At 34.6% G+C, this 11,547-nt stretch overlaps 1 protein-coding gene across 1 annotated transcript; it reads right to left on the bottom strand.

Annotated features, from left to right (window-relative positions):
• Positions 1–9,006: 9,006 nt before the first annotated feature.
• On the bottom strand, positions 9,007–11,073 carry LOC132745077 (probable glutathione S-transferase 7; the record flags this gene model as incomplete). Its single annotated transcript, XM_060733909.1, is given in 2 exon segments — positions 9,007–9,257; positions 10,969–11,073. Coding segments are annotated over 2 exon segments (270 nt in total), but the record flags the coding sequence as incomplete, so codon positions are not given.
• Positions 11,074–11,547: the final 474 nt, after the last annotated feature.

Raw genomic sequence — 11,547 nt, 5'->3', positions numbered from 1 at the left:
TTTACAATAAAAATATGCTTTTTACGTTTTATTGTTGTCTTTTTAGCTCACCTGAGCTAGCTCAGGGTGAACTTTTAGGAAAGTTGAATGTCCGTCGTCCGTTCACATTTGTTCGTTAACACTCTAGTGGTCACATTTTTGTCTCAATCATCACCAAACTTTGTCTAGGTAATTGTTCGGATTAGTTCGAACATAAATGAAAATGAAAAACTAGATCACAGGAGCTATAAATAGAAAAATCTTGTTAACATTCTAGTGGCTACTGTTTTGACCCAATTATCCTGGAAATTGGGTACCGCCTCCATGGTCGAGGGGTTATGGTCGATGACTTCTATATGATTGAAATACTGTTGGGAAAAGGCGTAAAATGAAACAAACAAACCTGGAAATTGGTCTGAAAGTTTGTCTCGATGATTATTAGGTCAAGTTCGAATATGGGTCACAGGGGATCAAAAATAAGGTCACACCGCCCAAATTTGGAAAAACCTTGTTTACACTCTAGTGGTCACATTGTTGACTCAATTGTCATCAAACTTGGTCAGAATGCTTGTCAAAGTAGTAGATGGGTCAGTTGAGCGATCTAGAGTCATCTTGGCCCTCATGTTTGTATTCCTTTTTTCCTTCACTCAATTGCAATTTTTATAAAGTTGTTTAAAGTTAACGTTGGTACTTTATAACATGCCTCAATAAATAAGACTGCCCCGCACGATAGGTATCTTGGCGCTTTTTATGTATGAAATGTGTACATTATCCCTTACTATGCACATGCATTCCAGCGTTCCGTTTTTAGCTCGACTTTTTTTTTAAAAAAAAAAGAAGAGATATTGTTTTAGTCCTGGCGGCGTTGCCGTTGCCGATGCCGTCCGCAAACTTGTACCTGGATCATAACTTTTTATATGCCCGAAAGAATTTCTGGCATATTATGTTATACCCCCTGACGTCCGTCCGTCTGTCCGTACAAACCAGAGCTACATTATAGGGTTTGGTCTATTGTTCTCATAAAAATAGATGTCTTTGATGTCATTCATTCCGTTTCTCTTGTTTGGTTATTTTCTGCATTGTGAGGTTAAAAAGAACAAAAGAAATAACAAAAGAAAACCCCATAATGCTTGTAAGAATGTCCGTCCGTCTGTCCGTCCGTTAGCAATTTGGTTTCCGGAGCATAACTTAAGTTCCATTTGGCCCACAGTATTTAAACTACATAGGATGATTGTCCATATTGGGAAGAAGACTCCTATTGATTTTGGGGCCACAAGGTCAAAGGTCAAGGTCACTATGACCTTAAAACTGAAAACAGTTTCCGGAGCATAACTTAAGTTCCATTTGGCCCACAGTGTTCAAACTTCATAGGATGATTTCCATATTGGGTCGAAGACCCCTATTGATTTTGGGGTCACATGGTCAAGTCAAAGTCACTATGACCTTAAAACTGAAATGATTTCCGGAGCATAACTTTAGTTCCATTTAGCCCACTGTGTTCAAACTTCATAGGATGATTGTCCATATTGGGTAGAAGACCCCTATTGATTTTGGTGTCACAAGGTCAAAGGTCAAGGTCACTATGACCTTAAAACTGAAAACAGTTTCCGGAGCATAACTTAAGTTCATTTGGCCCACAGTGTTCAAACTTTCATAGGATGATTGTCCATATTAGGTAGAAGACCCCTATTGATTTTGGCGGTCACACAAGGTCAAAGGTCAAGGTCACTATTACCTTAAACTGAAAACAGTTTTCCGGAGCATAACTTGTTCCATTTCCCACAGTGTTCAAACTTCATAGGATGATTGTCCATTAATTGGGTTGAAGACCCCTTTGATTTTGGGTCACAAGGTCAAAGGTCAAGCGTCAATAGTACTTAGAAATTTTAAAAACAGTTTCTTTAGGGCAAACTTAAGTTCAATTTGGGCCCACAATATTCCCAAACTTTCAATAGGATGATTGTCCATATAGGTAGAAGACTCCTATTGATTTTGGGGTCACAAGGTCAAAGTCATATTATCTTTAAAAACTGAAAACAGGATTCGGCATATAACTTAAGTTTCATTTGGCCCACTGTGTTTAAAAACTAATAGTATGATTGTCCATATTGGGTTTAGAAGACCCCTATTGTTTTGGGGTCACAAGGTCAAAGGTCAAGGTCACTATTACCTTAGAACTGAAAACTGTTTCCGAGGCATAACTTAAGTTCCATTTGGACCACAATATTGTTTTGTGAAGGAAGTTATACTTTATTTAATTGCCATGTCTTACAAATGCTTCATCTTTATTAAAAAAAATCACTTTCGGGCATATAATGCTCCGCCTAGCTGTGCTCTTGTTTAGTTCTTGGTGTATTGTCTTCATACTTGGCCACAACAACCCTTGGGACAAGACCTTTCAGTAGACTACACTAACCTTGACCTTTATCTATAAAATCTATAAATTTTGCTTGTTCTTGCTATTATTGGCTGTAACTTTGTTATTTTTAAATGGATTGTCTTCAAACTTGATCATAATAATCTTCAAGGATAGCCCTTAAATATAATCAGACAGACCTTGACCTTCACTCATTAATTACCTTGACTTTGAAGGTCATATTATTGAAATTTTCATTTTTTTTGGCTATTATTGGCTGTAACTGTGTTAGTTTTGAATGGATTGTCAACCGGACAGACGTTGACCTTCACTCATAAATGACCTTGACTTTGAATGTCAAATTATTGAAAAATATCTTTTTTGCGGATATATATGGAAATGACTCATTCTTTGACACATCTAATGTGACAAGACAGACCGATTAAATTTATAGAAAGGAAACGTTAAAATTTGTTCAAACATTTCTTTGTTTGCTTTTAGAAAAAGTAAAATGTCGAGCGTTGCCCCCGCCCGGCGGTGACTCTTGTTATTAGCTCACCAGAACCGAAAGTTCAGGGTGAGCTATTAGTATCAAAGGGGATGCTCCGGCGTCCGTCGTCATGCGTCAACAATCGTCTTCTCTGAAACTGTTGGGAAGATTTACTTCAAATTTGGTCTGTATCATCCTTGTGACAGTCACACTTAAATTTGCTCATTTCAGTTGGCCCCTTTTAGGTAACCCTTTTAGGTTACTGGGTCGGATGGGGGTTGCGTTCATTGAACGCCGCCTTTCCTTGTTGATCTTGTTTATCATATATTTCACACATAAAACCCGAAAATGATTTTAAATTTATTTGTGTCACTTATATATCTTTACTGTTATTATTTCGCTACTTCAATTTCAAAAAAAAGATCTCTCTGAATTTGTAAGATATAATAATATTTTGTCAGTTTTAAATTTTCATTGAAATCAAAAAGAAATAACACGATCTTTGGAAAGCGTTTCCTGTGTCATTAATACATGAATGCATATATTTTTTGGAATACCATAATGCATTTATACATAACAGATCTACTATTCAATTAAATATTAAAATCATCAAATTTATACATATACAAACTTTATATAAGGTAAATGCATTGGTAACATTAGTGGCATAACAGTTTTGAGAATACATCGGTATCGTATTTTGTCCAAGGTTCTTACTGACCGGGTCACGTGAGTCAGTGGGCGGAGCGATCCCTTCCCTGGCGTAATGTCAATTGATGAGTGATCGCCAAACTTTGTCTGCAGCATTCTTGGGTAGTCTTTTATCAGGTTTGCTCATACTAATTTGATTGGCCCCTTTTAGGGGCTGCTAAAGCTAAATATAGTAATACCTTTAAACGACTCCTACAGAACTAATTTTTAGATGATCACCAACTTTAGTCTGTAGCATTCTTAGGTACTCTTTTATCAAGTTTGTTCATATTTATTTGTTTGGCCCTTTTTAGGTACCACTAAAGTTAAAAATTGAAAAACCTTTGAACATCATTTCCTACTGAAATAATTGATAGATGATTACCAAACTATCTATGTCGCAATTTTAGGTAGTCTTTATCAAGTTTGCTCATATTGATTTGATTGGCCACGTTTAAGCTAAAGCTTAAATGCCCAAGGTCATGGCATTTCTTCAAATTCATTTGTTTAAAGATATTTCTATGCTTCAAATTTTAATATTAGAAAATATTGACCAATGGATAATTTCCAAAACTTTAAAAAACAAAATTTTTTTCCCTTAGCCGGGAAAGGGTCGAAATGAGCTATTAAAGGGATCAAAGGGGATGCCCCCGGCGGTTTCCCTCGTCCGTCGTCATGCGTCAACAATCCTTTTCTTTTCCCAAACTACTGGGAATTTACTTTTAAAAATTTGGGCCCGTAGCATCCTTGTGCCCGTCAACCAAATTGAAAATTTTCTTTATTGTCATTCCCAAATTTGGGCCCCTTTTATGGTCAGCAGACAAAAAAAGAAAAACCTTTTAAAATCTTTTCTTTACAGAACTAAAATGATGGTTTATCACCAAAATTTTCTGTTTGTTTTTTGGGAGTGTTTTTTTTCCCGTTTGCTCATTTTTTGGGTTTTTAAAAATTTGGGGGCCCTTTTTTTTAAAAGGGGCCCCCAAAAACTTAAAAAAAGAAAATACCGTTAAATGTCTATTTCTAGGAAACTAATTGATTGGATGATCACCAAAACTTTGTTCTGTAGCATTGTTAGTAGTCTTTTATCAATTTTCTAATATAATTTTTAATTGGCCCCTTTTAGGGGTCTCTTTAATAGGGCAAAAAATAGAAAAAACCTTTAACATCTTCTCCTACAGAACTGATTGATGATGATCACCAAATTTTGTCGACAGCATTTTCGGGTAGTGTTTTATCAAGTTTGCCTCATATTTATTTGATTGGTCCCTTTTAGGGCCACTAAAGCTAAAATAGAAATACTGTTAATGTTCTATTTCTAGAGAACTAATGATGGATGATCACCAAACTTTGTCCAGTAGCATTCTTGGTAAGTCTTTTATCAAGTTTGCTAATATTTATTTGATTGGCCCCTTTTAGGGCCGCAAAAGCTGAAAATAGAAATACCTTTAAATGTCTATTTCTAGAGAACTAATTGATGGATGATCACCAAACTTTGTCTGTAGCATTCTTGGGTAATCTTTTATCAAGTTTGCTTATATTAATTTGATTAGCCCCTTTTAGGGGCCACTAAAGCTAAAAAAAGAAAAAACATTCGAACATCATTTCCTACTGAAATAATTGATAGATGATAACCAAACTTTGTAGCATTTTTAGGTAGTCTTTTATCAAGTTTGCTTATATTTGCTTTGATTAGCCTCATTTAAGCTAAAGCTTAAATGCCCCAGGTCATGGCATTTCTTCAAATTATTGTTTAAACATATTCTATCTCTTGTTTTGTTGTTGCTGTTTTTTTGTTTTTTGTTTTTTATGCCACCGCAGCATCTGCGATACGGTGGCATATAGCGATTCACCTGTGTGTATGGGGGCGTCCGTGGCCGAGTGGTTAAGGTCGTTGACTTCAAACCACTTGCCCCTCACCGCTGTGGGTTCGAATCCCGACAGGGACTTTGGATTCTTTCATGTGAGGAAGCTATCCAGCTAACTTACGGAACGTTAGTGGTTCTACTCAGGTGCCCGTTCGTGCCTGAAATAATGCACGGAAGGGCACCTGAGGTCTTCCTCCACCAGTAAAGCTGAAACGTCGCGATATGACCTATACTGTGTCAATGTGACGTAAAACCCAAAACAAAACAAACAAAAAACCTGTGTGTATGTATGTGTGTGTGTTTGTGTGTGATATAGATTATACAGTGAACTTCAAAATTCTTCTTGTGACAAAACAACTAGTCCAATTTCAACTAAACTTGGCAGGATTGATCCTTGGGTGAAGGGCTTCCAAAGTTGTTCAAAGAATTTCATTCCATGCAGAAATCTGGTTGCCACGGCAACCAAAAGGAATTATAAGAATAAATTTTAAAAAATCTTCTTGTAAAGACCTAAATGGCCTAGAGCTTAGATATTTTGCATAAGGCATTGTCTGGTAGACGCCTACCAAGATTGTTCAAATTATAGCCCTGGGGTCAAAATCGGCCCCGCCCAGGGGGTCATTGATTTTCACTATATGTACATATAGTAAAAACTTAAAATACCTTCTTGGTCATCGATTTTCACTATATGTACATATAGTAAAAACTTAAAATACCTTCTTGTGAAGACCCAAAAGGCCTAAAGCTTAGATATTTTGCATAAGGCATTGTCTGGTATACCTCTTCTCAGATTGTTCAAATTATAGCCCTGGGATCAAAATTGGCCCGCCGCGGGGATCATTGGTTTTCCTTTTATGTATATAGTTAAAACTTATAGTAAAAACTTTAAAAAAAAAATCTTCTAGCAATTGACAAAGGCTAGAGGTTAGATATTTTGCATGAAACATTGTGAAGTGAACCTCTAGGAAGATTGTGGAAATTATAGCCCTGGGGTCAAAATTGGCCCCACCCCCAGGGGTCATTGATTTTCACTATGTACATAGAGTAAAAAAATTAAAAAATCTTCTTGTCTGAAGGTACAAGGCTTAGAGCTTTGTTATTTGGTATATAATATCGTCTATGGTTCCTCTACTAAATTTGTTTTAATTATGCCCCTAGTGTTAAAATTGCCCTGCCCTTGAGGCGATAGCTTTCCTTATATGTATGAAGTAAAAACATGAAATTTCTCTTCTCTGAATTGACAAAGGCTAGATGGTAAATATATGGCATGAGACTTTACGAAGTGAACCTCTACCAAGATTGTTCAACTTATAGCCCTGGGGTCAAAATTGGTTCCGCCCTTAGATTTTGATGATGTGACCTACTTTCTTGTCCTTTGATGTACAGCTATGAAATTTGAACCATGTGCACAGATTAAGATGTAAAGTGAACTTTGATATCAGCTGACCTAGATTTTGAGTGTCTTACTGTGTTGTCCTTTGATGTAGTCATGAAATTTAGGTTGTGTGAAATATGACCTTCACCACCAAATTCACTAGACTCAAGTGCATTGATATATTCCTACTCTGTTCTTTTATTGGATTAACAATAGATTTAACCACTAATCTGATAATAAGAATTAGATAGGTCAAGGATCTATGCATTATGACAATCTTCAATTGTATAGAATAAAAAAAAATGTTCCTACACTACTATTTAGTGTTGTATTAATGCGGTGGCATAGCATTTTTCTCAAATGCAATATTGTTTTTTAAATTGTTTAAGCCAAATAAACATTGAATTGAATATCAATGTAGCAATTAGTCTTATAGCTAATTTACTACAATTATAACTGGTAGCACAAGACAAAAACAAAGTGGTTTATAATCTAACAACCTTCACCTTTCTGACATTCTGAAACCCAAACAAATTCAACGCCTTTTGTGCTTAGATTTTTCTTCTTTGTCTATAGTGATAAAATCATGTGGAGTGTTAGAAACAATACTACATGTACATTAACTCAATGCCCATACATTGATTATCGCTACAGACAAGAATACCTTGTTCTGAATAACTGTTTGCGGTAGTAATAAAGCTTTGTCGAATTTTCGCTTAACAGTTACCATAAGAGCTAGATATTCTCGTCTGTGACCGTGTTGGAAGGAAATCCCCCTTTATATACAAGAAAAGAGGTAAACTCCTGAAAGCGCTGTATAAAATATGCTCTAACACGATAGTGTCAAGGAAGAAATGCAATAGTTAATTGCTAGAAAAATCGCATGCCTGGAAACAGTTAATTGCACATACTTGACAAATAAATTTGTTAAAGTACAACATACATTCAATCTCTAGTCGATTACACTTTATCGAGTTCAACATCTGACTTTAACCACTCGGCCACAGACACCCATAAGCTTACTTTATAGCTACTAATACACATGAGTGTACTCAATCGCCGCTAATAGATAGACTTAATCATCAATATTACCAACATTTCCTGACAAAATCAGCCTTATAAGCTAAGCATATGTATTCGTTTGGATGTACATACAATTGAGACGAAACTAGATTTGCATAGTATCCGATCTGAAACTAATCAGTTTTTCATTTACCCAGTGGGAAAGTTCCTGTCGGGATTCGAACTGACAGCAGATGTTGGTGCGCCGTAAAAGAAAACCAAACATTGACCATTAAGGTCAAACAATTGAAATTTACTTAAATTATCAAAACAAAAGGACACATACAACAAAACTATTCTGATATGACTTTGACATTATTGAAATTTTCTTAAATTGGCATAACTTTGTAATTTTCGTACATATTTGATTCATACTTGGACAAAAGAACACATGACAAAACCTACATGTTGAATTATTCTGATATGATATTGACTTACCGATGGGGCCAACTTTTTAATTTGCTTAAATGTGCCATAATTTTGTTATTTACAGTTTTGATTCATATTTGTTACAAACCGACAAGACGAATATCTGATATGACTTTGGGCAAAAGAGCAGTTATGACAAAACTGAAATGATGATTAATTCAAATATGACAGTAACATTTGAATGACCTTGACCGTCAAGGTCAAATATGAAGTTTGAATTTCGTTTGTTTCCGAGATTGTTACAAAAATAGGTTTGTAGAAATACTCTCTACTATAATAGTTTTCGTTTTAGAAAGAAGAAACAGTTGACCGTAGCCCCCGCTAGGCAGAGATTTTTGTTCTTTTGAAAACTTGATCATTGACCAGCTTGCAAGATGCTAAGATATTACAAAAACAGTGTTGTTATATCCGTTACACAATGTGTGAATAATAATGTAAAGGTTATCTTTTTTGACGGCCACAAAAATGCAAATAAGGCAAATAAAGCACCTTTAGAGAAAGCAATTTATAGTCCTGGACGCCTTCCGGAGCATCCAATATCATACATGTATTTACTGCTCATCCTGAATCTTTGATTCCGGTGAGCTTAACACATTATGAAAGATTTCTGTTGATAAATGGAAGCTGGAACATTTTCAATACAGAAGGAAGCGGATAATCTCTTATTGTTCAGAGTTGTATTGAAATTTACGGTTAATGGTGCACGGTTAATGGTGCATTTAGAGAACATACAAAACACAAACATATGGAAAAAAAGGTATAAATTGTTTGATTTTTTAATTATTTCATATTATTGACACATTATTCACTAATAGTTTACGGTCTTTTCTCACAGTCTCGATTTTTTTAAATGTCAGTAACCTTTCTGTTCTTGATGTATTCAGAAAGTTTTGGAGTGGCCATTACACGTTCTCTGTGTGCTTTAAGTTTGGGAAACGAGTCTAGAAGTGTGGCGTGTTGATGTAATGGCGTGTCAAATGCGTTTAAGACAGCAAGATCAGCGAGTGTCAGCTAAAATAGAAAACATTTTATGATTAGCTACATATACACACAGTCAAAATATTTATCAACAGAGATTAGTTTTGCTGTTAAAAATGAACTGTGTGGTCTTTATGACATCTCGAAAAAGGGGTTAAAGAAAGAACGATGTTGGTTGAATACATAAGAATTTGACTATCATGTTTAAATCAAATTTGCGAAAGCACCATTCTTCAATGTAAAACGACAAATGTTCTATGACTTCCATACTTTTCTTACAATTTAGATAATCCTGAGGAGTTATTTTAAAAATATTTAAAAAAAAAAGAAAAGAAAATGAATATTGTATGTAACAGTATAGCAAACAAAACGTTTTTCAAAAAGTGCAGTGTTTGAGCATAGTTTCTTAAATAAACCTTTGTCAATCATTTAATCTCGACGAAAACAATGATTTAAGATTAAGTTTTGACTGAATATCGAACAGTAAATCATACGAATGTGACGGAGTAATCTGCGCCGGTCGCATTGGTATGATTTAAATTGATTTAAACATATTTTATTGCCAAAAATAAGACATATACATACATGTAGACAGTTACAATACAATGACATGACATATTTGGCAAAAGGGTTGACCCACAAGTTCTCTCAACATTAGCAACGGGTCTTCCCTGATGCAATAAATTACAATAACTTATTTTACAAGAATGACTATCAGTTAGATAGAAGTAACAAAACTCACACATATATAGTACTTGGCTTTAAAAATGATTTTAGGTAAGAAAGAACAATAAAAATGATTGGGTGTACATGTTCTCTAGCTTGAATGGTATTTAACGATGTTAACTGATTTTTATATATTTGCGTTACAATGACTTAGAAAACATGTACATTTGCCGAATATAACAAAAACAAAAATAGATTTTGAGAAAATGAAATATAGAAGAAAAAATTGAAGAAGAAAGGAAAGAATCTTGTCTATTGTTTTGCAAAAATGAAAGAAAAATACATTAATATTTATTGTGATTGTGTTGGTTTGTTTTCAAAATCAAAAGCGTTTGCTTACTTTTATGAAATGCTGAACAGTCAAAAATATTTTATTATTATTTTCTAAAGACAACTCTTTGTTACCAACTAAAAGTAATTGGACATTTAAAGGGTGAAATTGCCTTAATTCGTTAAAAAGATCAATTCTCTCATTTCGATATTTTGGACAAGTAAACAAAAAATGGTTAACATCTTCTCTCTCATAACCGCACGAACAATTTGCATCCTGTGACAAATGATTGCAGAATAAGTGGAAATTTAAGTTACTGCATGCATTTCTCAGTCTGCAGTGTAAAACTGAGAGTTTTCTTTCACCTGTAAGGTACCATTTTGGAGTGTCTGTAGATCGAAAGGTTGATTTCTTTAATAGAGATTTAAAATGTGACAGAGTTTCTACAGATCTTGTTTCAGGTCGCATTGGTAGATTATGAATCAACTCTGGAACCAATTAAGTTAAACTCTCAGCTTTAATGCTTGCCCCTTTATTTTTCTACCGAAGGTATTGATGGTACATTCAATAGAAAAAAGCTGGCATAATTCGCCTTTTCTTGCACGTTACATAAAAGCATATAAGTAACAAAACATATTCTCGGCTGAGATATTTAAATGATACGAAAATTACGTTTAGCGCATGAATTAAGTTTCACTTTAATTGGACCTTTGTTAGGAATGTACAAAACATAGAAAATGTCCTTACCGAATTTCCGACGAAAAACTTTCCTCCGTTTTGATCTAATGCTTTTTCAAATAATCCACAAAATTTTGGAAATACTACTTCTGCCAAATTCTTCTGAAGTTCTTTCTGCAAAATAAAAGTTGTAAAAGAGATATTATCGATATAATCATTATGAGCACAATCAAAATTCTTGACTAATGTCATCACTGTAGATTTTTTTTTTTCATTCGGTTAATTAATTGTCGCATTTCGCTTGCACATATGCACTGCCATTTGAAAACAGTTATTTTATTCATTGGGAAAATCATAGGTACAGCAGTTACTCCGTTCCAGAGAGGCGCACTGTTTAATTTACATGACAACTGTAGTGGACTGATTCCTTGGCCCTCGTTTTTTTTACGGTCTCATCCGAAACACCTAAGCATTGTAAGTGCTGGCGCGGGGAATAGAATCTGCGTTATAACTTACAAAATGACCTTTCTATGCAATGAAAGGTGTTATTCACAATATTACAATGTAGTCCGTTGTTTAAATATTTATTGAACAGAGTTCATGTCACTTAAAATTAATAAACACATTTCAAAATATTACCTTCTTTTG

Source organism: Ruditapes philippinarum, unplaced genomic scaffold (assembly GCF_026571515.1).
Source record: "Ruditapes philippinarum isolate M1 unplaced genomic scaffold, ASM2657151v2 ctg9857_1_1_1_1, whole genome shotgun sequence".
Classification (NCBI taxonomy): Eukaryota; Metazoa; Mollusca; class Bivalvia; order Venerida; family Veneridae; genus Ruditapes; species Ruditapes philippinarum.
Note: the sequence above shows the minus strand (reverse complement) of the source record. Positions and strands in the feature narration are given on the sequence as shown.